The 23145-nt window shown below is 46.2% G+C and overlaps 1 protein-coding gene across 1 annotated transcript in view; it reads left to right on the top strand.

Moving 5' to 3' along the window:
* Positions 1–23145, top strand: part of PREX1 (phosphatidylinositol-3,4,5-trisphosphate dependent Rac exchange factor 1) — a 227001-nt gene that overhangs the window by 76412 nt on the left and 127444 nt on the right. The window contains exon 2 of the mRNA XM_044986305.1: positions 19895–19966. Within this exon, the coding sequence (XP_044842240.1) occupies positions 19895–19966 (72 nt within the window). The remainder of the gene's footprint in view (positions 1–19894; positions 19967–23145) is intronic.

Genomic DNA, 23145 nt, shown 5'->3' on the forward strand with positions numbered 1-23145 from the left:
TTCCCCCATCCCTCCTGGGACCTGATCATATTCTGATTCACATCATAGCATAGCCCTCATGCCAAGGGCAGTGGAGGAAAATGCTCATGATGGGGCACTAAATAGAAAAGGTCCTTAGTCATCCCGACTGAACAATAAATAAGCACCATCAGAGCCAGCTAAGTTTTTTTCATAGAGCTGGTTGAAAACTGCCAATTATCTTGCACAGAACATACTTTAAAAACATTTCCCCCCAAAAATATCTCGTGAACATTTGTTAGTTTGCCAGTGAAAGACTAAAATTGAAATAGAAAATATTTCACTTTTCAAAAATGATTTTGGTTTCTTCTGTTCAGAACATTTTGACCCAAATAGAAATGTTCTGGGAAAATTTTCATTTTGGTCAAAAAGCCATTTTTTGTCAATCAAATTTGATGAGCTCTTTTTATATATTTATTGTTCTTTTTCTCTTCCCAGTACGGAAAGTACACACAAATACCTTGGGGGCATGCTTGGAGCTGCAGTTGGGGGTGCATTTACTGCAGTGGCAAGCCCAATGTGTATCATGTTCTCATAAATTAGGCACACAAATGATTGCACATTTTTAACACATGCCTATGCATACCCAGCACAAGGCCTTTAAGCCCTGGGTTCTAGACTGCCTGTTCTAGACTGCCCCTTCATACCGTCAGATGGAACCCCAAACATCCTGAGGGATACCAAGGGTGGAACTAATATGCCCTACTAAATGTTTGAATGCAGTCTGAGGCGACGGGAATGCTGGGGAGGATAGCTGACTTGCAGGAGCATTTCAGGTGGTGGTATGGATTTCATGCATTGGATACCCATGGAAGCCCTGAATATGACTTCCTGACTGGCTGTGCCTTCAGGACGATTCTGTCTGGTTCCCAAATGCACAGGTAGAACAGCATGCCTTATTACAAGTGTCCCGGCCCACCACTGCTTTCAGGTCAGGTACACTAGCAGGCTTCTCAAGTTCCCCATTATGTTTAAAACATAATGGTGTGATTCTTAGTGCTGATTCAGAGGAAGCGGGCGTTGGAGGCTGTGTGTGATATGATTGTGTTCTGCAAGAACATGTGTGCAGGGAAGAAATGCTGCCATGAGACGGAGTCATCAAGACAAAACAAATGTATGTAAAGGGGAACTATGAAACCTAGCTTTTTGTGGGTTTGGGGGAGTAGGGCAGCAGATATATTTAGACTGTGCTCTTGTCTAGCTCTCTGAGCAGGCAAAATGATGCATGGTTTCCTGTTTGTTTTGGGAGGCCCGGGACAGCTTTCTGAATTTGGGTCTCAGTAAGCACCCCAAATTGTAGATGCTTCTCTGAACAATCCAGACTTCTTAAATCTGTAAAACTGGGCAGGAACTCTCACAGGAACAAGCTTTCTCATGGGATATTCTGGTGTGTTCTGTGAGCTGGAGAACCCTGTGGATGAGCTTGTCTCACAGCATTTTGATGCTTGCTCTTTTATATGGAATTTAGGGATGCAAAGGCAGCTGTGAAAAGAGGAAAAAACAATCTGCACAATTCACCCCCAGGAAGATTTTTGGATTGGTTCAGAATTTGAGGCCATCTTTCACAGCATTATGAGGATTTTATGCTCAGGGACGGCTGGGGGAGGAAGAGGGGGCAAGTGGGGCAATTTGCCGCAGGCCCCGGGCCCCACAGGGGCCCTGCGAGCCCTGGCCCGGCGGTGGTCCGGGTCTTCGGTGGCATTTCGGCGGTGGAGGGCCCTTCAGTGCTGCTGAAGATGCGGAGCAACTGAAGGGCCCCCCGCCGCCGAAATGCCACTGAAGACCCGGACCGCCGCCGGGTGAGTACAAGCACTGCAGCTCTCCCGCTTTGCCCCAGCCCCCCTGAATCCTCTGGGCGGCCCTGTTTATGCTGCCTGTTTGTCCTACTCTGCATTATTTTCATTGACCACGTTATTCTTGTGGAAGTGCAGGCTGCTGACGTTCACAGGCATCTTCCAGTCTGTGGTGCAGGGATCTTGTGCCAAGAGGTAAATAAAGGGCTGACTTTTGTGATAGTGATTTCCACATTGCTGTGCCCCACGACACTCAAATGACTAACTGCTCCCGGGGAGGTGAGATCCTAGACACTGCTGTGTTGGGCTTAGTAAAGAATGCAGCTCAGTGCAGTGATTGCACTAGCATCAAGCAGTTTTCCATTAGTGAACTGTTTGTTCCTGCTAATTACATCAAATGTGGCTATGTGGCTTGCTCGGCTTGCTCTTTTAATTCCTTTTTAAAAAACCTGCATATAAAAGAAACTTATTTGCTGGAAAACTAAACCATCTCCAGGCCAGATTTTGTGAGTTGAAATTTTGTGTGTGGCCTGAGTCACATGCATGCAAGCCCCAGGATCTGCATGCACAACCCACAACTTGGGTGCGAGCTTCGGAAGTTATGAGCATGCGAAACTGAGCCTTTCAAAATCTGGCCCTTTATTTTCTAACTCTGAAACTATAACGAGATTATGTTTCTTCTGAAGATGATTTACATTAACAGCTTTATTGACAATTGAGTTTTAGTTAAACACAGAAGACTTCTTGTCTTCATTCTCTAGAAATGGAAGTACCAGTCCTGAACCCTGCCTCCGTTGCAATCAATGGCAAAACTCCCAATTGACTTCAGAGGAGGCAGGATTTCACTGTGGATGTGTTGGAATAGTGAGTGGAGTGAGGCGGCATCGGTGTTTGAAGAAGGGAAAGGGCTTGTTTAACTCTACCTAGGTTTTTACCTTATTTAGAGACAAAGATGAGATTTGATGGTCTTATCACAAGCCTGGGAATCAGAAACTTCCTATCTGTGGTACTGACTCCATGTGTGGAGCAAGTCTATTAAGCTCTTTGCTGCTTTCCTCCTCTGCAAAATGGGGATTATCACTACTTGCCTCACAGGGGTGTTGTAGGGTTTACTGAAGTCAATATTTGTAAAGCGCTCCATTATGTATATCTGTCCTTGGTTTCTACAGGCTTTGATTATTTGTCAATGGCCTGCCTATCACAGCTTGTAATTCAGGGTTGATCTTCCCTAGAGGAGAAGAAACAATGCCCCATAAGTATATCGATAATTTCAGGTAAACACACATACCATAATGTGCACAAGCAAGGCTGGACATTTCTATGACAGGATACACTCTATGCTATTTCTAGAAGTAGCTTAGAAATCAGTTCTATATTGACTGGTGACATCTGCTCACAGAAATGGATGGGTGACACCCTCTAGCTGTAGTCGTGCTGCATGTGAGCACCTCCTGCTGGTTAGATGTTGGGACAAGAACAACAAATGAGTGCTGTCCTTAGTCTCCAAGCCTCAGTGCCAGGCCCAGAAGGAATGGTGGGGAACTTCATTTGAAGTTTGCCGCAGTAATTACCATGGAAGTGAGCAAATCTGTGTTGGGATTGAGAACCGAGAACCCTGCCACAGGGACCAGTGGTTTGCAAAATAAATATGAAAAAGCAAATAAAACAGAAATATTTCACTCTACATTGAAATCTTTCAGACTAGCTGTTTGACTTGGCCAAAGTTGCTCCTTAAGAAAAAAAATACATGGTTAACTCTTTCTGTCCTCATTTCCTGCCAAATAGAGGGAGGGGGAAGCGGGAACTTGCGGACAAATTGTTGCATTTGTAAGCAAGCTGTAGAAGGGAGTATTAATTTAAATTCAGACACTCCTCCCTCCCTGAAAAGCCAAACTAGGGATCCAGTGTTGGGTTCACTGAGTTCTGTGGGAGCAGGATCAGCCCCTATATTCTTAGCTCTTGGGGGGATTTTGATACATGTCTTCCTCTGGATTCAGTTTCTTTTCCATTTATCCCGAGCCGGTTAGCTGACAGACAAACATGCACTAACTGCTTGTTTTATGAGGCGGAAGAATCCACAGCAGGGAAAGCTCAACATGCATTTTGCTTTTTGAAAGCAGCCCAAAGGGTATTAACTGCACACTCTCTGGGGCGTAGCAGGGGAGAGGGGAGAGTTTATCTCCCAGATGCCTGGGGAGACAGCCTATAGATAGTTTGGGACTGTTCTAATCCCACCACACCTCCTGGGACTCTGTGGCATCCTTCCTGCTTTTGCCCTTTCACCAGATCACAGATTTTTCTATGTGTCTGCACTTCTTGGAAATTGCTCATAGGCCGCAGAGAAACAGCCTCTTGTGTTAGGCTCTGATGGTGAGAATCCCAGCCTGTCATAGCTCTTTGTGGGGTTTGTGCTGCTTCCACAGAAAGCTGAGCTCCCCGTTGTTGCATCACAGCTGCTTAGCAAAGTTCTTCTGGCGGGATATTTGAAGCACCAATAAGTTATAATATGTGTGTTCAGTACTGGAGCTCCAGTCGCCAGCTTTGAAGGGACTTTTCAAATACCCTAGAAGTCTTCATAACCCTTGGTAGTGAACTGACAGATGCTGTGCCACACTGACATGATTCTGAGGAGAACTAACTAGAGGGGCCGCTGTTACTGAAGAGATTTATGTTAGGATGGTCTAGTTCAGAAATATTAACTCCACCAATGTAATCCCATAGATACATTCCTGCACCATGGTTCAGAATGTATAAGGGGAGCAGAGGGTTGTTGACTAAAGTCATTAACATTTGCTATATTAACTCTGGTGCCCCATATACCTTCACTGGAATTCAGCAAATTGTTTGAAGTGGATTCATGGTAACTGTTGCCAAATTCTAAGACCAGCTCTCTGGTTGTGGAGGGCACGTATAGACTCTGAGGCTATCCTCTCTATATCAACGCTAAAGTTTGGCTAACAAGAACCCCTTGCATGGGTAATTGTGTCCTGGGGAAAATCCCTCCAGATGAGAATGTCTGCCCCAGTTTAAACTTTTACTTGGTTCCTTTTTAGCTTTGTAATACAGCAGCTCAAAAAATACAACAGAAACCCTGCCCTGTGTTCCATCATTTTATCTTCCTAGGTATTTTTAAAAATCTAGTTCAAAGATCCCAGTACAGAACTGGAGGCCTGATTTTTCTGTACCATAAAGGTGACCTTAGAACAGTTCAGTAGTTGCGCATACAAAGTAGATGCACAAATGCAGATGCATTTTGTGTGGGCAAGTGGGTGCCTGATTCATAAATGTTACCTTTAGGGGTTGCAAATGACAGAGCACACAAAGCTATGAATGCAGCTCATTACACATTTGCATACACACAAATAGAGACCAGGATGAGGCCTCCTTGAAAACATGATTCATAGAGAGTATGCCCCACAGCAGCATCTCAGTATTAAGGTCCAGTTTGAAACCCAAGCTACTTCAGTGACCCTCTAACCATATGACAATTAGATCTGAGCAAAATGTTCCTAATGAAATACAAAACCAGGTGAACGTTCTCCGTTTAGGATTTTGTTACATGGTTAAAACATAGACCTGGTTTGTGGGTCTCCCAGGTTCATGAGATTCTGGAGCAAGCCTGGGTTGAACGATGACTGTGCATGGAAATTGTGTAAACTTGGTGGTAAAACTGGTGGAAACGTACTGAATCTCACCTGTTTCAACTAACTCTGAGCTTTCCTCTACACTTGAAAATCAAAGTGGAACTCAGGGTGTGGGAATCTGAAGACGAAGGCCAGAGTCTCAGCTGTGTAATTTGGTTTTGCTGAAGTGGGGCTACAGTTAATTACCTCAGCTGAGCATCTGGCCCTTATGTTTGCATCAGGGGCGGCTCTACCTTTTTGGCCGCCCCAAGCAGTCATGCGCGGGAGGCGCCCCGGAGCCGCGGGAGTAGCGGACCTCCCGCGGGCATGACTGCAGAGGGTCCGCTGGTCGCGCGGCTCGGCTGGACCTCCCGCAGCTGCGGACGGTTCGCAGGTCCGGCGGCTCCGCTTGAGCTGCCGCAGGCATGTCTGCGGGAGATCCAGCCGAGCCCCGGGACCAGCGAACCCTCCGCAGTCATGCCTGCGGGAGGTCCACTGGAGCCGCGGGACGAGCGCCCCCTCCGCAGTCATGCCTGCGGCAGGTCCGGTCGTCCCAGGGCTCCGGTGGACCTCCCGCAGGCATGACTGCGGCAGGTCCGCCGGCCCAGCCTGCCGCCCCCCCGGGAAAGGGCCGCCCCACGCGCGTGCTTGCCGCGCTGGGGTCTGGAGCTGGCCCTGGTTTGCATGAACCCCTGAAAAGAGAAATTGCCAACTTCCTTTCAGCTTTGAAATGATCATACAATGCTTCTTGGAGCCAGAACACAATGCCAGCGAAGATAGGCTGGGCTCTTTCACGGATTTCTGCAGGTTTTCATCTGCATTGGTTTCTGTTCAGTAAAAATGACTCTTCCACATTGTGGGAAGATACAGGAGGGTGAAATCCTGGCCCCACCGAAATCAATGTGAAAACCGCATTGACTTCAAAGAGATAGGATTTTACCCTAAAAAAATTTCAGACTTCCCTGTGAAGTATTTGATATTCTGACTAAGAAAGAATCACTAGGAAGAGAAAGAGAGAGAGATGTTGGAGACAGTCATCTCCCCATCATCTCAGTTCTTTAGTTAGGTCAGAAGTCAGCAACATCGTTGCAATCAGAACATAAACTCAAAGGGTCCAACAGTTTGGTATGCGCAGTGATGAGCTGCCAAAATCTTGACAACCGGTTCCCTATAAAAAGTTCTGATTTAAGGGGGGGGAACAGGGGAGGGGCCGGGGCAGGGGGAGACATACTCGTGGGGCCGGGGGCCCCTGCAGGGCCTGGTCCAATTGCCCCACTTGCCCCCTCCCCTCCCCTCTCCTCTGGCCAGCGCTGGAGCTTGCAGAAGCCCCACCACCACCCCCACCTTGCCGGGCCACTCAAAAAGCAGCAGCAGGACAACTCCCGAGCTCAGCTGAGCTGCCCAGCTGATGCCGGCGGCTGGCCACGCTGCAGCTTGGGGGAAGCAGGAGAGGGGCCCGGGGAGCCTCAGCCTCCCCAGCTGGGAATCCTGGGAGCAACAGGATGATCCAGTCTGTGGACCGGAGTTCTTTGCCCACCTCCTGGCCCTTTAACAACCGGTTCTCCATGGAGGTCTAATTTTAGCAACCGGTTCTTGAGAACCTGTGGGAACCGGCTCCAGCTCACCACTGGGTATGCATCAGTTTAACATCTGGACACTGGTGTGTGGGGGGGTCCTTCTCCAAACCTGTCTTTTGATGTTTGTAGACATTCTGATACTTGAACCTCCCCCTGGAGTATGGAGTAATGTAACATATACTGGAAAATGGTTCAAAATTTCTTGGCACCGATGGGCTCTGTTTAACTGAACAAACTTCAGTGGGCTAGAATTGGCTTTAGTCTTCAGCCCCCTTTCAGGTATGGGTTCAGTGAGAGTTTAGGTAATATGGGTCACCTCCGGAGATCTTTATGCAGTGTTTACTCAGCCCTTACTCCTCGGGCAAACTCCCACTGAAGTCAGAGTAAAGGCTGAATAAACACCGAGTAAGGCCCTCAGGATTTGGCCCTATGGTTTCATAAACCACCTAAAAGAGGTATAGAATACAATGAACCTCTCATGTAAACTGCACCCTACAGCACTTTGCAGAGTTAAGTGATGCAACAAAAAGATCAAAGTAAACCAATGATAGAAGCATAGAGAGAGAGAAATTAAAAGGCCTTGGAAAGGGACAGCAGTTGTATGGAATTTTCAAAGGAGCCTAGGGAAGTAAGGCACACAGCTCTTTTGAAAATCCCAGCTGGTATGTTTTGATGTGAGTTTAGAAATGATCTGGAGTAGCAATGAGATGGTGATATATAGGAAGGCTAACCCAGATGGCAGGAGAAGGAGAAGACTCTTTCACCAAAGTGGTGAGATTATGTGTAGGGGTTTGAGTGAGTGAGGTTAGATTGGTGGGGAGGGGAGGGACATGAGGTTTGCTGGAGCATGCCCATGGAGGGTTTTAAAAATGAAGGTGGCAATTTTCAAAATGAAGGGAAAACCCTTAGTGCTGCCTGAGGATGGGATCGCTCTGGCCTTGCTTCTTCGTACATGGAAGAATGTGGGCAGCAGCCGCATTCTACAGACACTGCAGCCCGTGGAACTGGGACTTGGAGAAGCCAGGTGGAAGCTGCAGTGCAAAGGCAGGAGGTGGTGACACCAGGGGGAGGATTTCAGTAGAGGTCACAGCAAAGGTACAGAAGTGGCAATAGGCGGGTTTGCAGCAACAACTGTCTGTCACTTCAAGAACTAGTCTTTATCGTTTAAATGAAAACAAACTCTCCATAAGAAAGGAATCTCTCCCTCTCTCTGCAGCGTCAGACAGGCCACATGCTGCTCTCACTCCCCATTGGTCTGACCTTTCTGTGCTATCAAGGCATGAATGGCTTTTGTTCACTTTTTGCAGATTTCAGGTGTAAACAGTATAAGGGAAATGTAGACACAAGCTGGGTCCTTTCCAAACCTGCTCTGTAAATGATTTTCCCCAGGAAGCTATGCTAGGTGAGGTCACAAAATTCACATGTTCTGGATCCTGCTGAGAATGTCCATGCGTATGCATATTCATGTTGAAGGCATCACACTCCCAGTCGCTGCTTGCAGAGCCACAGTGCTGTCACCCAGACATGCTGAGAGACACTGTCACTGGCTCATGGGTTGAGCTGATTCTCTTCCATTTCACTAGTTGCCCTGGAATTTTGTACTTGCACAAACTATGAGATTGGTACCATCTCCGCAAGCCAGCAATGGGTAAATAATGACTTGCTGACACAATCCAGACACGTCAGCTGAGATTTACAATTGAACCTAAGGGAGTAAAATGGGATTTGAGTGCCTAACTCCCTTGGGCTCCACTGAAAATCCCAGCCCTGTGCAATACCTATATTTTGCAATCCTTTTTATTACCTTCTGTGTTATACAGCATGATACCCACTTACAGGATGGCCTTTAAACACGTCAGCCGTGCGCTTTAATGTACGGGTGGTCCTTTTGATGCAGAATTAGTTAAGGGAAAGGATAAATGCCATGCTATCAAGGATTTGGCTTGTGTAAGCAGGAGCCACTTCTCACTTCCAAAATATAAAGAAATAATCCTTCAGTTTATTCATACACTTCTGGATTTTAAACAGCTGTTCTTTTCCACAGTGGACTCAGCCCTCATTGGTATTCCCCGTATATTGTGTTAAAAAGTGGAAGCAAAAGGTTTTTTGTAACCAGTGTCTGGGCTTAATTCATATTTATCAGATTGCCGGTACCAGTGTGTGTTTTGTAATACATATAGACATAGTTATTATTTACCTGTCTGAGGAGGTAAAAAAATAATCTCTTGAATGTGGTATTTGTAAGCCTGGCTTGACAGGTCTCTGGGGAACCCTAGCAGTATTCACTGTGCTTCTCCCTGTGTTTGTTTGGCTCTGGATTTTGCAACTGAAGTGGTGTTTGTTTTCTAGTGGCCTATCCAGTTCCACAGGAGGGCTACCTTTTAAAAATGTTCACACAGCCTTTCATAGGAGCAGACGATTTGTTCCTGATGTTGCTCTTAGGGTTGCCAACTTTCTACTCAACACAAAACCAAACACCATTGCCTTGCCCCAACCCCGCCCCTCCTCCAAGGCCCCGCCCTTGCCCTGCCTCTTCTCTGAGGCCCCGCCCCTACCCACTCCACCCCCCTTCCCTCTTGCTCGCTCTCCCCGCCCTCACTCGTTCATTTTCACTGGGCAGGCTCAGGGGGTTGGGAGGCAATAGGTGGTGAGGGCTCCAGCTGGGGGTGCAGGCTCTGGGGTGGGGCCAGAAATGAGGAGTTCAGGGTGCAGGAGGGGGCTATGGGCTGAGGCAGTGGTTTGGGATGTGGGAGGGAGAAGGGGGGGCTGGGGGTGTGGGCTCTGGTGTGAGGCCAGGGATGAGGGATTTGGAGTGCAGGAGGGGGCTCCGGGCTGGGGCAGGGGGTTAGGATCCGGGGTGGGGGAGGTGATGGCTCCAGCTGGGGGTGCAGACTCTGGGATGGGGCTGGGGATGAGGGGTTTTGGGTACAGGAGGGTGCTCCGGGCTGGGATTGAGAGGGTGGGAGGGGGATCGGGGGCTGGGGCAAGGGGTTGGGGCACAGGAGGGGGTCAGAGGTGCAGGCTCTGGGTGACGCTTACCTCAAGCTGCTCCCAAAAGCAGTGGCATGTCCCCCCTCCAGCTCCTACGTGGAGGTGCAGCCAGGTGGCACCGCATGCTGCCCCGTCTGCAGGTACCGCCCCTGCAGCTCCCATTGACCACAGTTCTTGTCTAATGGGAGCTGCAGAGCCGGCGCTTGCAGCGGGGGCAGCATGCCAGAGCCCCCTGGCTGCCCCTATGCATAGAAGTCAGAGGGGAGACATGCCGCTGCTTCCGGGAACCGTGTGGAGCCATGGCAGGCAGGGAGCCTGCCTTAGCCCCACTGTGCCACTGACCAGACTTTTAACTGCTGACTGGAGCTGCCAAGGTCTCTTTTTGACCAGACACCTGGTAACCCTATTTGCTCTAACATCCATGTTCTTAAAATGTGCAATAGGCTCATAATCCTTAAGAATGAGGACATTGGAATGAAGGAAAAAAAGTTTATTGGAGAAGACAAAGCGTGTACGTTAGCAAGAAAGAGACAATGTCCTTCTGGATAGAATTCTGCACATATCACAGAAATCTTCATACATGCCTGCAAAGGATGGTGAAATGTACAGCACAAAGCACAAGTGATTATTACTATTAATCGACCTCATCACATGCCTAACATAGCCCAGTGTTATGTAGGTGCTTTCACATTTGAAGAAAAAGTGCCCATTTGAAAACACTGTATAGAAAGGCTGATTTGATATTCTGCTGAGAAAAAAGCAGTAATGAATACAAGCCTTCAGTTCAGAGATCCAGGCACTGGCTGGGCTATTGCAGGTTTTTGTTTGTTTGTTTGTTTGGGTTTTTTTTGACTCTCCAGTGTATAGTACATAGCTTTCATTCTACTTCTTCTTCTTGATCATTTCCAGGTCGTTAGCATTTCAGTTCCTCTTCAGAGATTAGGTCAAAATAGAAATATGTGCCGGTGAGGTTTGAGACTTTGAAGCCAATGTAATACACAGGAAGCACAAAATTAGGGCAATAAAGAACATTGTGATGCTATTTCCTGCCACTAAACACCTCTGCCTATGAGGCAGGTCCCTGTTCAGCTGTTTGCAGATGAATTAATTAGATCTGAACCCTTTCTTAAAGCTTCATTCTTCTTCTCAGCTGTGACTCTTCATTGTTTCAAAAAGAGATGGAAAATGCTCTTCATATGGCAAATATTGCACATAAGTATTTCTTGACAATATGCTTGTCTGATGGGACTTAAGTTCTTTTCTTCCTTTACCAAAAATTGCTCATTTTAAATTTCTCATGATGAGAGCCTAAATATCAGCAGTCAGTAATTCTGCAATTAACACAATAAATCGCTGCAGTATAATCTGCAATATAAGAGGCATAATAGTAAATTATTATAATAAATAGTTTTGATCTCACACCAGTTTTACATTGGTGTAATTTCGTTGACATCAGTGGAGTTGCTCCTGATTTACACTAGTGTAAATGGAGTTGCACCCATGTAAAACCTGTATATGTGAAAATTGAATCAAGCCCGATGTCTTATATTGATATACTGGCTTTCATCCTGAAGTAGCCCAAATAGTTTTACAAACCATACCGTCTATATATAGACAGGAATCCCTTCATTCATTACTAAAATCCAGCTTCCTCTGGGGTGGAACGCAGTAGCTTTTTAACAGCACACAACACTATGGAACAGTTTAGAAGTGACGAAGAAGAGAACAATTCCATCTCCAATTGAAATTACTTGATTCCTGATTGAATATGACTGGGAACTCTAGCAGAGTTTCATAAAAGTTCTTCCTTTAGGTGGTTTTCAATTTGCTTAGAAAGAAGTACCCAAAGACATGGTTTTCCTTAGACCTATTTATTCAGTTTGAATGTGTTAATATGAAAATATGTCTCATATAGATTGAAGTGTTTGGAAATAGCCCCAGTGCTGTCATTGTTTAAATTATTCTGAGATTATTTACTGTATTGTAGTTGAGACTTAAGCGCAGATTTGTAGCTCACAGAGTGTTTGTCACATGCAGGATGAAGGATGTTTGTGTTTCCTGTAATTTCTGCAGGGTGATTGGTTATGATTTGTGCATCTAATCCACACTAGAAGAACATGAGGAGTCTGCTGAGGCTGAGGGCTAGCAGTTAAGCAACTTGAACTAGGATGCACCTGCATTCAAAACACAGATTTCACCAAATGTTCATTTGAAACTGTCCAAATATTTTAATATGTCCATGTTCCCAAAGAGGTTGTGAGCAACTGCACTGAAGACAATTGAGTTCTACCAGTGTCAATTTGGTGTCCCAGTTGATCCGAAGTGCAGACCCAAGGGCAGTGGCAGTGCTCACCGAAACAATGAGAAGAGAAAGGAGGTGTTGTACATTCAATACAGGGTTTTTATGGGAATGAGGAGTTATTCCCAACATTGCCAGGGCCAGATTAAGGTATAGAAACTGCAGGCCTGTGATGAGGGCCCCACTTTCCGAAGGCACATGATGAGATCAGAATCTCAGCTTTCATTTGAAAAATGTGCTTCTGTTTCCTCATAGATGCAAAGAAAAGCTTGAAATGTGACCTGTGCCAGAGGGGATACGTGGGGGGGAGGGGCGGGCAGGGTCACGCCTCCCCTTTCCGATTTGCTGCTTGGCTTGTACTGAGCATGCTCACACAGACTGAGCATGCTCAGTAACACTGCTTAAGCCGGCTGCCCTCCCTCCCCCCCCACTATCAGCAGGGCACTGATCGCCCCTGCCTGAGTGTAACTGATGCATGTCTGAGTTTGCAGAAGGCCTGAAACAATAGCTCCAGGAAGTGTGAACTAGCCCCTTTATCTTAACTCTGAAATTTGCTCAGCCCCCCATGCAGCTGGAGTGGGGCCATGAGGGGGCATATGGAGTTGGCTAGGGTGCTGGGTTGATTTAATTCAAACCTGAGTATTACCAAAGTTAAAAAATAGTCTGTCAAATATCAATCAAAGCCAATACATGGCATCAGCTACCTGTCTAGGGAACAGGCTTCATAATACTGCACTTTGAGATACCGTTTATTGCTGATTTGGTGGTGTGCTGTCCCTTGCTGTTTGGCTGTTTCTGTTCCCTTTTTCATTTCTCCCTGAGTTATGCACAGCTTCTCTTCCTTGTATTTACTTGGAAATCTCTTTCTATTCTTGAACATTTGAGGAAGTATGCTTTGTATTTTGGGTAGGGAAGTTGAGCATGAGTCTCGATGCAATCTCTGCTCTGTTGTTTTGGTTACAGAGCCATTCCCACTTTGGTTTCTACTGTGTCGTCAACTCCTTGTTTTTATTGCTAGTTTCTGATCACAGATTTTAGAGTTGGTGAGAGCCTGTCCTTGCTTTGAATATTTCATGTGGTCATGTAACGCTTGTTGTCACTGCATTATTAGCTAGAGCAAGGGTCGGCAACCTTTCAGAAGTGGTGTGCCAAGTCTTCATTTATTCACTCTGATTTAAGGTTTCACATGCCAGTCATACATTTTAAAGTTTTTAGAAGGGCTCTTTTTATAAGTCTATAATATATAACTAAACTATTGTTGTATGTAAAGTAAATAAGGTTTTTAAAATGTTTGAGAAGCTTCATTTAAAATTAAATTAAAATGCAGAGCCCCCCAGACCAGTGGCCAGGACCCAGGCAGTGTGAGTGCCACTGAAAATCAGCTCGCATGCTGCCTTCAGCGCACGTGCCATAGGTTGCCTACTCCTGAGCTAGAGCTATAACTCAAGTTTGAGCTCTAACCTGACTCCCATCCACACACAAAAATCTGTAGGGTCATGGCTACACAACAGAGCCCATGTCGGCATCGCTGTGTAGTTGCATCTGCCCTGGGGGTTCTGCCGGCATAACTATGTCTCCTATGGGGGTGTGAATTTTTTACCTCCCTAGCCAACATAGCTATGCTGGCAGAACTTTGTAGTGTAGACCAGTCCTAGCTCGAGGGAAGTGGTGCTATAAACTGGAGCTAGCTGGCCCATCAGGTGTGGAGGGGTTGACATTCGAGTGCAGCTGACACTTGAGATGCTAATGCAAGGGATGCAGCAGCTACTGCTAATCCAGGCACTCTGCTAACCCAAACTCCGTGCTTTTCTTTTTAGGGATAGGGCTAGTTTCTCAAGTGTTACTCAGTTTTGAATGTGGTTACAATGATCATTTGTCTGGAAGTTAGTATTGTTGAGGGCTGGGAGTGAAAAGTTCTTGGAGTGTGGTTTTAACAAGCCTTCTTAGTGGTTTGTGGTGGAAAATGGAGAGCTAGGAAGATAGCTAAGTATAAGGGCATGTTTACACTAGGAAAATAAGTGTCCTTTTACCACGTTAACTAACACCTTGTAACTAAACACTAAGGTATATTTAACTTGACCTACTAATACACGTTAAAACAACAACAGCCTTATCCACACTAGAATTTTACACATTCGCTAACAAGTAGTAAAAACACACCTTGTTTCCTAGTGGAGACAAAGCCTAAATATTTAAGACCCAACAAGAACCCCTCAGAACCCATTTCAGAGGGAATCCAATGTGATTATCCATCTGTGAAAGACTCCTGTCTGCAAATTCATGCCTTAAACTGAATGCCACATGCAGTGAAGGTTCTGAGTTGCACAATTCAAACTAAATGACTTGCAGTTGTGATAGTGGACTGCCAGTGTAGTAGACTGAATGGCGTAAGACTTGCATGCAAAGGGAGGCATTAAAAAAATCTGGCCTGGTGAAAAGAAAATATCCATGTAACTATTGTTCGCATATTCCAAGAATGTGCGTGCGTTTCCCTGTGAGTCTGTGTAAGGATGGAGAGGACTTTATTTTTCCTATCCTTATAAAGATGCATGATGCAGCTTGCCCTGTGATGTGGTACAGAAAGGAAACATTTCACTTCATAGTCTCTTCTGCTTAATATAGGTTTGCATGAATCCTGCAAGGCATTTGCACCTTGAGTAAACATGCGTGATGTGTGGTGAATCAGACATGGCCTACTGTGTTTGGAAAGCCAGCAGACCTTTAAGGCAACGAGTCACAGACTCACAGTGCACAAATAAATATTGTGTTGATGCAGCAGCAGAGTTTTAAACAAAAACAAATCCTCCAGGGGCTGTTTTTCTGCAATGGGCTGCTTTCTGAGAGATTAGCACGCATACAGGGGAGAAGGAACCTTGAATTACAAGAAAAGTAGGAGGAGAAGGAAAATCTGCCCTACTGATCTGGCTTGTGCTATAGACTTGAGTGATTCCCCATTTGCTTCTAGACGTTGTGTAGTCCTAGTACTCTGAGCTAGGCTCTACCTCTCTGTGCTGGTGCGCTACCATTTCCTCCCTCTTTTCTGTTGTGTAATCCACCACTGAGTTTAAGCTGCTCTAAAACCCAGCCTAATGACTGACTGCACAAGACTAAGGTATATGGGCAGATAGAATAGGAACAATATCTATCTACTGTCTGTCCATCCATCCCAGGCTCACTGCCATGGTACCTGAGCGCCTTCACAGTTTAACTTTTGATTATACCTAGGGCTGCAGATTTGTCACAGAATTGTTTAATCAGAAATCACAGAGCAGTCATGGGAAATTTAGTAGAAGTGATTTTTGATTTAAAAAATGCCATAACAAATGAGGAGGAGGGGCCTGGGTCAGGGGAGGGCTGGATAATGATCTCACCCTACATGTAGGATGACCAGATAGCAAGTGTGAAAAATCAGGATGGGGGTGAGGGCTAATAGGAGCCCATATAAAAAAAGCCCCAAATATTGGGACTGTCCCTATACAATCAGGACATCTGGTCACCCTACCTACATGCAACCTGCGGTGATTGTTCCTGCAGCTCCTGTCCTGCAGGATTGGGCCCAGATCCCCACTCTAGGTGTTGCAGCCTGACACATGGGGTCACAGTGCCGCTCGGATTTGGCCTGCCCAACCCTCCGTAATGACAGTGGAGAGGCAGCCAGGCCAAACCTGAACAGCACTGGGACCTCACACACCAGTGGCAATGCCCAGAGCAGGGAGCCGAGGCCATGGGACAAAAACCGCAAGAGCTGTTGCTGCAGGGTGAGTTTATTAAAATCACAGATGCAAAGATGAGTCATGGAGGAATGAGAAAATCACAATATCTGTTACACGTTTCCCACCATGACAAATCTGCAGTCCTACTTATAACTTTCTTATACTGTATGTCTGAAGCCGCTCTCCCTTCCCCCACCATCCCATAGTTTTCTTTATAATTTGGGGAAGGCTAAAACAAGTCAAATAAGTGAGTTTTGGCTTTGATTCCGAAGGGGTGAGTTTCCTGGCCATCCTGGTGTGAACGAATTCCATCACCATGGAAAGCTCAGTTCCCTATGTTTATGAGTCTCGCCCTTGTGATTGATGGTTCTGTTATCCCAGAGAAGCACAGCTATTATAGATGAACATGACTGTGCAGAGGGAGACAGTTCCTCTGACAACCTGTCTAAGGCATCAGGACCAAACCCTTGAATTCCCGGTGTAGCCAGTGAAGGGTGCGGAGCCAGGGCTCTTTGCAGTCTTGGATTCTGAGTAGCCAGTGGCTGACTTCAGAACCAACTGAAGCTTTTTTAATTAAGTGAAGAGGTCACTAATGTATGGCTCTTTGTGGCCAAATCAGAGTTGGATGGGATACAGACTTCTGGCCAGTCAGAGACGGAAGGGGCCATTTTTTGCATCTCCAGATCTTTAGGTATCTAGAAGGATGCCACAGCAGAAGCCTGTTTGAATGCTAAGAGAGCATTGCCCTTAATGGAGGGTGGGGTTATGGACATGGCAGGTTGTTCAAAGTGCTCCCTTCTTCCCACCTTTGTCATTCCGGAGCTCAACAGTTATTCTTCATCTCCAGGTACCAGGGTGATGGTACTGTTGATGATGTTGGATGGTAAAGAAGATATGTATTGCAGGCACTTGAGCCTATGCCAACTGCTGAATGGGAGACGATGCTGGTGCAGATGTGATCTAAGCCAAGTAAAAACTGGTAGGGAAGCGTTGACTCAAAGCATTTAACAAAATGTCTCTAGAGAAGGACTTATTTTCCCACGCATATTTGGGAGCAGGTTGGAAGGAAGGCAGCATTGTCATGTGAACACAGCACGGTAAATTAGCTGTGGGGCTGTTCTTTAACCACTTGGATTGTTTTCTTTAGTCTGAGTGATTGTTGCAAAAGACTTTGATTTCAGAAGAAAAGGGATTTAAAACCAGGGAACAGATAGTTTTGCGTCCAGTAAGTCCAGATTTTTATGGTTACATTTTGAAAAGATGGATATTAGGTTTCTAGGACAAAAAACAACAACAACAATCTCATTTAACAACTGTCTTGTTTCAGTGACACTGGAGAGATTGTTGTTTATACACATCAAGATGATCAGAAGGTTGGAACAAACTAGACAGTCTGTCTACAAAGCTAATTCTCTCTCTTCCTCCTGGCATGCCTTTCCCTCTTTCTTTTCTCTCTCTCTCCTTCTGTGTCTCGCTATTTTTTCATCTCACTTTCTGTGTGTGTGCCCCTCGCTCTCTGTCTCACACACATATTAAATGATCTTTTCAGACAGGCGTCACAGAAAAGCTGTTTTTTAAATTAACACAGGCTCTGCTTTTTATTGACTAGACCGTAACAGCTAATGTGATTTGCACCTTCTTCTTACCAGCTTTCTATTATTAGAAATCTACATTGCTGAGACTTAGATGCTGGTAAATATTAGTCACCAGTGGAGCTTGCTAATTGTGTAGATTAATTAATTATTCCAATTGGATTTGTTATTTCTAAACAGCGAGAGGAGCCTGTATTAAAGCAAGCCAGGAGTCCCTGCTTGGTTTATCGTCTTAGAATTAGGGAAAAAGCTTTTCTGTCTCATATAAATCTGACGCCTATTAATTAGTGCACAGCTATCACACCCAGTGCTGGAGCTGGGGGGGCATCATACTCTTCCGCCCCCCCCACATACTTTCTGTCAAGCCTGGTGCCATTGCTCATCATGTTAAACATCTCAAACAATCCCAGTGGCTTCCCCAGTTGCTGCCAGGACATTTGGAAGCACATGAACATTGTGGGTGACTTTGGCAAACTTACTGGTTAAGGTTATTGGCTGGGTTCTTATAAAATGGCTTTTGGGTCATCAGAAAAACGTTCTGTCCCCTAAAAATAGTGGTTCTCAAACTTTCCCATCCTGGGACTCTGCTCCCAACTCCCCATAGCTAGCTGGGATCTAGTCAGGATCCTCTTCCCATGTAGCCATATGGGAAAAGCAAGGTGGTTGTGACCCCAGACATTTGTGAACCCTAGGTTGAGAATCCATATTCTGGAAATTATATATATACGATGGGCCTAATCTGTCTCTCCATCCATCCAGCTGCCAGTTGTGTACTGGCATCCATCCCTGTAGTGTCTGAACACCTTCTGATTCTCTTCTCCCTCTGGTCCAGTAGTAACAAATGAGAAGGCCAGGAATATAGTGGTGCCCATGCAGTACTGAAGGGCAAATATATGGCTCGTGCTTACACTCTTCAAGCCAAGAAACTAGAAGGAGAGACAGTCACAGGCCACAGGTTTGATTCAGCAACACAGCTCCCTGTGGTGTTATGGGTAGTTGCCCAGCTCCACGTGAAGCCAAATAAAAAATTAGCTGGGTCTGCATCAGCTGATATAGACACTGCTCAGAAAGAGTCCAGCTTTTAAAAGCTTTTTATTATCGTTCAGTAACAGGACAGCTTTGTACCATACATACAAAGGAATGACACAAATCCCCCTCTGTCTCAGGTGGGTAAGAAAAGCCCCTTCTTCCCCTGCTTGCAACACTCCCCAGGGCTCAGCCCTTTGCATAGGAGGTGAGTATAGAAACCACTAACAAGGACAGACAGGAAAAACTCTCTCCCCTTTTATGTTGGGATCACTTTAATTGATCCCAGCAGATTCCCTCCTCTGGGTTCCCACTCAGTCAGCCTCCCCTGCAAGTGCTTGTCTGTGTCTGCCAGGATGCCTTGGAGGGTAAAATTCTCTTCTCCTCACCTCAAGGGAGGCTTTTAACCCCATCACTGCATCGCCAATGTCCTCTGCTAAATCCTTACAACTGGATCAAACATGTTGTGGTCTAATATATTCAGTGTAAATGCAGACGGTCCCTCACTAGCAGTAGCCTGATCATAAATCTACCGATGGGTATTGGAATCACTGTCCATTTGTATCTGGACCTGAGCTTTTTATTGGATTGACTTTCACAGCCAGAGATGTACTGAATGGGGGAGCGTGGGCAGGGGTGAAAAGTTCTGACGTTGTTTTGACTGCACCTTTAAACTAGTCCAAGTAAAATGAAATGGAAATGAAAATGCAACCCAGGCATCATTTGCAGATTTCCATTTCCCTTCCCCAAGTTCTGGGTATACTGAGATTGTCTATAGCCCCAGTTCCTAGCTCTGACATGCCCTCAGCTTCTGCAACATGAACATCCTTTGTTGTTCCTTGCAGTTCTTTTCCTTGACATATATCTTGATGGGAGACAGGCATTTTGCCTCCCAAAGTCCAGTCAGAGGAGAGAGAGGAAGCCTTCAAGAGAATAAACAAACAGTTCCTCCCGTTGGTCTGCTAACAGATATTTAAGTCAAAAAGAGTAAGTGGAGCTTCTGAGGAAAGACATTTGTCACAAGGCAAAACGCAAACATCTTTAAGGAAATGCCTTTTGCGTACCTGGAATGCTAAGCTCAATCTAACAGTCCTAGTAATGACATGAGGTAGGTTTAGATTCAAGTTTCAGAAGTGATCGGTCCATTGTGTTATAACATCATACTTGTGTGGCTGGATGGTAGGGAAAAGCCAGAAGGCACAAGCAGTGAACTCAAGCAGTATTAAGCCATTTGAAAATAATCCCTTTTTCTTTTCCTTCAGGCATTTCTGCACAGAATCAGACAGAACGCTGTGGACAAAGCTGAGAAATACATAACAGAAGAGAATATCAAGGTACTTCTTCCAGCTTTCTCATTTTATTGGCAGTTTTATTAGTTTATGTGAAGAACTCATAATTAGTGGCAGAGAATCCTGGGGGAAATTATTCATGAACATTTCAATGAATGAGAATCCAAACACCCATAGGTCAGATTCACACTTGTTTTTCATTTGTTCTTCATGAATATTTTGCGAGTGACATTTGTCTTGTAGGAATTTTAGTTAAAAACAATTTTGGGGACCTGTAGGCAAGTTAAATTTGTGGCAGGAAGAAATGGAAGTATTAGAGCTTCAGCCATTAATCTAAGGTTTATAAACTGAGGCTTGCTCCTGTAGCAATGAAATCAACGGAAGCTTTGCCATCAGCTTTAATGATCAGAGAATTTGACAGTAATAGAACAAGGTGACAGCAGCAGCATCCTCATCATGACACGAACAAGGAGGTTAACACCCCTTGTTTTCCCCAGAGTTGGTTCCTCCCTTTCATATGTTAGTATTACTGTAATGTCTAGAGACTCTAATCAATGATTAGGACTCTGTTGTGCTATTCGGTGTGCAGTCAGTAACAGTAGGCCTTGCTGGAGACAACTCACAATCTACATGTCAGACAGGACAGACGGGTGGCACAAACCAAGCCAGATGATGTGGGGGTGGGTTGGCAAGATGAGATAACAATAAAATGAACAAAGTTTAGCCAAAAAGCAGAAGTCAGAGCTCACCGCTTAGTCCACCTGTGCCACATGGGAATGATTGGGTGGCAACAGGGTGGGTTAGGAGGAGGGATTTTAAAGAATACGGGTACAGATTTTACCAGGGAGTTTTTCCTGTGCATGGGGGAAGGGGGAGGGGGGAGTTGGGAAAAGCATGGAGAGGCTTGAGAAAGAAGCGGACAGGTGAGCAACTGAGGCTGCCACTGTTGGCAGAGTGAAGGCAAGAGTCATCTCGAGTCCCTAAGCATTCCCTGTGCAGTCTAGCCTGGCCTGTTAGCAAGGCAGAAGTGTCACCCATCAGCAGAAAGCATGTGTTCAGGGGAATAACACATGCAGTGACTAGTGACTACAGATCCTGCGTACTGCAAAATATGTAAAAAAATAAACTAATAAACCCACACACCAATTTGCAGCTCTGACGAATGAACAAAGGTGCTGCTGAATGTTATTCTTGCTGCTATTATTCATTTAGTACTAAAACATGTGCTAATTATGACTGTTTCATAACCAAATGCAACAATCACCAGCCCATCCAGAAAACTCCTCATTTTCTCTGCTGATTAAATGGATTTGTGCTTGAAGTTCCATTGCACCTCTCTGGGGATGCACCATTACATTTTCGGTTTATTCTTTCACTAGGTGCCCAGAGGACTTTCATGATGAAGTCTTTAAAGGCTCTTCCTTATTAATGGTTATTATTCCTTGCTAATCTCCTTCTGGCACAGCTTTCCTCCTGGCCATGCAACAGAGGCTAACATACCATAACATCAGTTGCAGCAGAGCTGGAGAGCCGTGGTATGTTCTGTGAGGATTTGCCCTGGGAATTTTCTGGAAGCAAACAAACAGTCCCTCTGTGGAGAGAGAAGCTTGTGTTCCTCTCCTCCTTCCTCTGCTTTCTTTGGTTGAGCACAGCGAGCTGTTCAAAGGCCAATACTGCAAATTCGCCATGTTGGAATGCTTGATTCTTTTTGAGCCAGATGATGGCTTTAAGACACAGGCCTGCATTGGGGATGGTGCAGGGCTCCAGTGTTCTAAGTCAGTGGTTCTCAACCAGGGGTCCAGGGCCCCCTTGGGGGCCGTGAGCAGGTTTCAGGGGTTCCACCAAGCAGGGCCAGGGTTAGACTCCCTGGGGCTGAGGGCAGAAAGCCAAAGCCTCTCCACATGGGGCTGAAGCTCAGGGCCTTGAGCCCCACCACCCGGGGCTGAAGATGAAGCCTGAGAAATGTAGCTTCCCCAGGCAATTGTCCTGCTTGCTACTCCCTAACACCGGCACTGGCTTTTATATACAGAAAACCAGTTGTTGTGGCACAAGTGGGCCATGGTGTTTTTATAGCATGTTGGGAGGGGCTCAGAAAGAAAAAGGTTGAGAACCGCTGTTCTAAGGCAAGCTCTGAGCCTCCTGCAGTGAAAGGGGAGAGCATGTACAGTGCAGTTCCATCAGGAGGATGCAGCATGCTCTCCTTTGGGCTCTACATGCAGCCCATCAGGCTAATCCGTTGGTGGGCCGTGAGACAGTTTGTTTACATTGAGCGTCCGCAGACACGGCCGCCTGCAGTTCCCAGTGGCTGCGATTCGCCATTCCCGGCCAATGGGAGCTGCGGGAAGGGCGGCTAGCACGTCCCTGAGGCCCACAACACTTCCTGCAGCTCCCATTGGCCAGGAACGGCGAACTGCGGCCACGGGGAGCTGCAGGCTGCCGTGCCTGTGGACGCTCAATGTAAACAAACTGTCTCGCAGCTTGCCAGTGGATTACCCTGATGGGCTGTGTGCGGCCCGTGGGCCGCAGGTTGCCCACCACTGCCTTAGAGAGACACAATTGTGTCTATCCTTAATGTAGAGTGGAAGGCTCTTTGAATCCTCAGTCTTGCACATGCTGGCAGGGGCCAGACACAAACTGGCCATCGGAGGAAATGGGCTTCATACCTGTCTTGGGGAGAGTTAGTACTCGAGCTCAAGGTGGTTCCGCCCGTGAGTGGCTAATGTCACATTAACTCAGGCTGAAGCATGTGATATCATAGCCAATGGGTAAATTCCAATGTACAATATTGCAACCTGAGAGCATGCCTGATAGCTAAAATGCGGGGTGGCAAGTGCTGGAAGCTTCTGAGTCTCCTGCACTCCACCCAGTGAATGTTTGGAAACCGGAAGCCATTTCTCCTTGGTATTGTTTACATCACAAGAGTGTCACTTATTGATGAAGCCAGAGCTAGGAGGCTGTTTGCAGTGTGAGAAATGGCTTGACTTCACCACATTCCTTCCCTTTGACACTAGCTTGGTTAGAAGAAAGGATTGGAAAATATAGTGTAACACACATATCCCAGATGAGGCTCTCGTATACAGCCTGCCTGCTAAGCCTGTCCTCTAGAGACTGCCAATGCTCAGGGCCGGCTCCAGGCACCAGCGCAGCAAGCTGGTGCTTGGGGCGGCCAACGGAGAGAGGCGGCACCTCCGGCAATTCGGCGGTGGGTCCCTCTCTCTCTTTCT

This window comes from Mauremys mutica, chromosome 13 (genome assembly GCF_020497125.1).
Source record: "Mauremys mutica isolate MM-2020 ecotype Southern chromosome 13, ASM2049712v1, whole genome shotgun sequence".
In the NCBI taxonomy this organism is placed as follows: domain Eukaryota; kingdom Metazoa; phylum Chordata; order Testudines; family Geoemydidae; genus Mauremys; species Mauremys mutica.